Here is a 3,491-nt window from a genome sequence, read left to right on the forward strand (position 1 = left end):
AGATAGAGTATTCACTGCTGTACCGACATTCCGCATGTCACACTGTGTCTCCTTCCACCTCGCCACCTTAATCAACTCGGAAGGCTTCTTTTTTCGACAGCTATAGGCACTTTCTTCTGGTGCAAAAATGCCCCGCTACCTGTCGCAGAAGATAGAGAGCCCCTAGATTAGCCAGCACAGTTTGTCTCGGTATCTTGTGGTCTTCCGCTTGACCACGCTCCGCGTCTACAGCAGAGTATAGTCGTGTGCCTTCCCTTAAAGATCGGTCACAAGAGCGTCTGGCCAGACGGCGACCGAGCAGCGCCGGCATGCCACGACTTAGTATGTCAGCAGATACTCCGAACCATGCCAGGCTCGCGTTTGACGCGGGAAGATGAACTGACGACCCTTGCAGGGCGAGCCCTGGCAAACGCGCGAGCCTTGGCAAAGTTGAGGTGGTTGTCACTTCAAATGCTGTATCTGCTACAACACCTGTCGGCGTAGAGGCATGCACGATGTGGGTGAGGAACAAGAGAGTCGTTGCCGCACGTAGTCCGGAATGCGCAGAACATAGACTTCCAAAGTGCACAATCGTGAATTTTGTTGTCTTCAAGTTCTCGGGGCCGGAGAAAGCTTGCTTGGCCACAACGTCAGGAGGGTCATGTGTGCCAGTAGCGCTCTTGAATTTGCCATGTCCAGATCGCTGCGTTGACACATCCCTAATATGTTGGTTGTGGCGTTCCTAATTTGCTCGAGAGTATACACACAAAATCGTTACTAACCTGATGGTACGGCTTATTTGTAATGTCCTCGATGGCTTCTCGTGCTTCATCGTCGGCCTTGGCCGCTTGTTCTGCCTGTAGCATATCACTACGATTTTCTGTTCTAGTATTTCTGCGGTCGTGCTCCTCTTGTTCGCTGTCCCTGTTCACGACGCTGGCTACGACTGGAACCGTCTCTTGCTCCGTTATTGTACCGCCCTGGTTGTCGACTCCGAGGTCGCCCCAAATAGAGACTTTGTTTGTTAGGAAAGGGTTTTCGTTTGGTGACTCCTGCGGGCCCCATACAACTCGGCGACAGCGTCCTCGTTATTCCTGGAATTTGGTGAGGTGATAGAGGACGTTCTACTAGTAGGATGCTATGGCAAGGGCCCGGGTGACAAGCTCGAGACGCTGCGTAACATCTGCGATCGATGGCCAACTAGTTTGCCAGACAGGTCGATGGTCACTGGCGCCGTCGAGTGCAAATCCTTTTGAATTGGGGACGGACAAGTTGGTCCGCATTTAGGCGTCTAGTGGATTGCCCGTGGGCGTCGATATGAATGTGAAGGACCACAGGTGCTGGATAAGAAGCTCTACCGGCGACCGATGAGCCATTGTTGCAATGTCGTCTTGTCGAGTGTAACAGCTGAGCTGCTAAAAATGTGAATTCTTTGGATCACAAGGTGCATGGAACACATGTGTACTATAGCCAGGGTTGGTCCACTAAAGTTCGAAGTAGTCGTGGTGTTCACTAATAGTGCAGCAATGCAATTAGCTAACTTCCCAATCCTTGAATTCTATCGGAAGTGATCAAGCATAACTCGGTAATTGCCATTCTACAGAGTTGTGTAAGTTAATGCAATATGCACGTGGCATGCTACCTAAAAGAAGACCAGACTCCTCACTTCTATACTTTCACGCGCTTCGCGGATGTGTTCAGTACCCGGTTCCTCGACAGAGACGTGTGCCGCACCCATAAAGCCATCCTCTTCTCTACTATCGTACATCTTAAATACCAATGCTTCGTGCGTCTCCTGAGCTTGCAGGTACCACCACTTGTGGCTGGTATTCCACCTGAGCAGGAACACTTCCCAGTCGCCACCGAAGGTATCCGGCGCAGGCAATGGCTGAGCGAGACGATCATCGTTGCATATCGTCCGTGCGTCGATCAATGCCAATGGATCGCGTCGGACTGGCTTAAGAGGTTTCCACACATTCATGATGGCAAATGGAACTCCGCCCCATTGGGCAAGTTCCACTTCACTTAAATCTTCCTCCTTCATACGATGGGCATTCTTCGGGGTGTCGTCAACGTGGACAATTCTTGCCGGTCCATGGATGTCGGCTGTCGTGTTGTCTGGTGGCGCCGCCAGTGAATCGGCCTCTGTCTGGTAGCGGAGAGTATGATCGTACGGGCGGACAAACTTGGCTCCGGCGACCTTTTTGAGCAGAGCCACAACCTCGGGGTAGAAGGTCTGCTTCACTGTCTCTGGATCGTGAAAGTTGGTGCACTTTGTATGTAGAGTTGACACTTGGAACCCTTGATCTTGCAGACTAAAGTCGTCCTCTTTGCCACGCATGGACGACACTTTGACCCTTGGTCGCTCATAGTCCGCCTCAGGCCGGGACCGGTATGCAAGTTTGCGCTCGTGAAAAGAGAGCTTCGGATTCACGACATCTTTGTCTGTCGTCGCTGTTTGGCTAAGATATTTGATCTGGGTAGAAATTGTACTCATCTTGTCGTCCGTCTCCTTCTTACTCAACAGCTTGGAAGCAATTCACGAATAGTCCTTGTTAAGTAGTTCCTTGGCAGAAGAACTTGCACGGTGCCTCGATCGATATCGATGGTATAACACTAGCGCCATCATGATTCTAGACCACCCCAACGCCGAGAAAGACTCCTCCATAAATTATATGCATCTTACGAATAATGACTCATGCCGATAGTGGGTCAGTTCTGCTTGACATGGCTGTAAAGCTACCATGAAAGTTGCGGCAAATTAGCTCGAAAAGAATTGTTTCTCGTTATAACGAGTTCGAAACGGGTCCAAGGCTCCAGGCCTTCATATACGCTTATTTACGTATTTCTTCGTGCATCTTTTACATGAGCAATCACAAGCCTCTCTACGCTATCACTATATATGTCGTAAATCAGAGCTTTACTGATAGTCCGTTGGCCGCTCGGTCTAAGTACATACCCTCAAGAATAACATGCCACTGCAAATTAGGTCTAAGCTCAATCGAGTCAGAGCTCAGGGAAGAGGAAGTCGAATACACAAGTGTTACTAAGTTCTTAGGATCTTGGCAACTCCGAAAATAGAGATTGAACAGTGACGTTTACGCTATCTCCTCAATGTACGGAAGATCTATGTCCCATAGTGAGCCTCAAGGTGAGTGTCAAGTGACTCCCGCCTCCGAAGCACACGTCTGGTGAATTGATCGGCGCTGCTCACTGGGTAGGACGTATTCAGAGAGCGCTAGAATAATTGGGATCTAACGCGAGCTCTCGCTTTCTCTCCATCTCTAACCCTCAGTTGTTGATTAGGTATCGCGCGGTAACGAGGGAGGGAGAGCACTTTTCGTCCTCCGCAATGTAACCCATCGACGTCACAAAGCGCCATGCAGGCCACGATTCAAGGAGTCTGCCCTTATTAGCGACTGGATAGCGTTGTTCTCGCGGAAGGCCGCAAAATATTGACTAATAAGTTTCCTTCCCCGCCCCCCCCCCCCCCCCCCCCCCCCCCCCCCCCC

The 3,491-nt window shown here is 50.6% G+C and overlaps 1 protein-coding gene across 1 annotated transcript; it reads right to left on the reverse strand.

Moving 5' to 3' along the window:
* Window positions 1-1,621: 1,621 nt before the first annotated feature.
* On the reverse strand, window positions 1,622-2,476 carry M409DRAFT_31179 (uncharacterized protein; the record flags this gene model as incomplete). The annotated part of the gene is made up of 1 exon (XM_033810211.1): window positions 1,622-2,476. The coding sequence occupies one exon, from the start codon at window positions 2,474-2,476 to the stop codon at window positions 1,622-1,624; it is 855 nt and encodes a 284-aa protein (XP_033659188.1).
* Window positions 2,477-3,491: the final 1,015 nt, after the last annotated feature.

The sequence above is a fragment of the Zasmidium cellare genome (assembly GCF_010093935.1).
Source record: "Zasmidium cellare ATCC 36951 unplaced genomic scaffold M409scaffold_148, whole genome shotgun sequence".
Taxonomy (NCBI): domain Eukaryota; kingdom Fungi; phylum Ascomycota; class Dothideomycetes; order Mycosphaerellales; family Mycosphaerellaceae; genus Zasmidium; species Zasmidium cellare.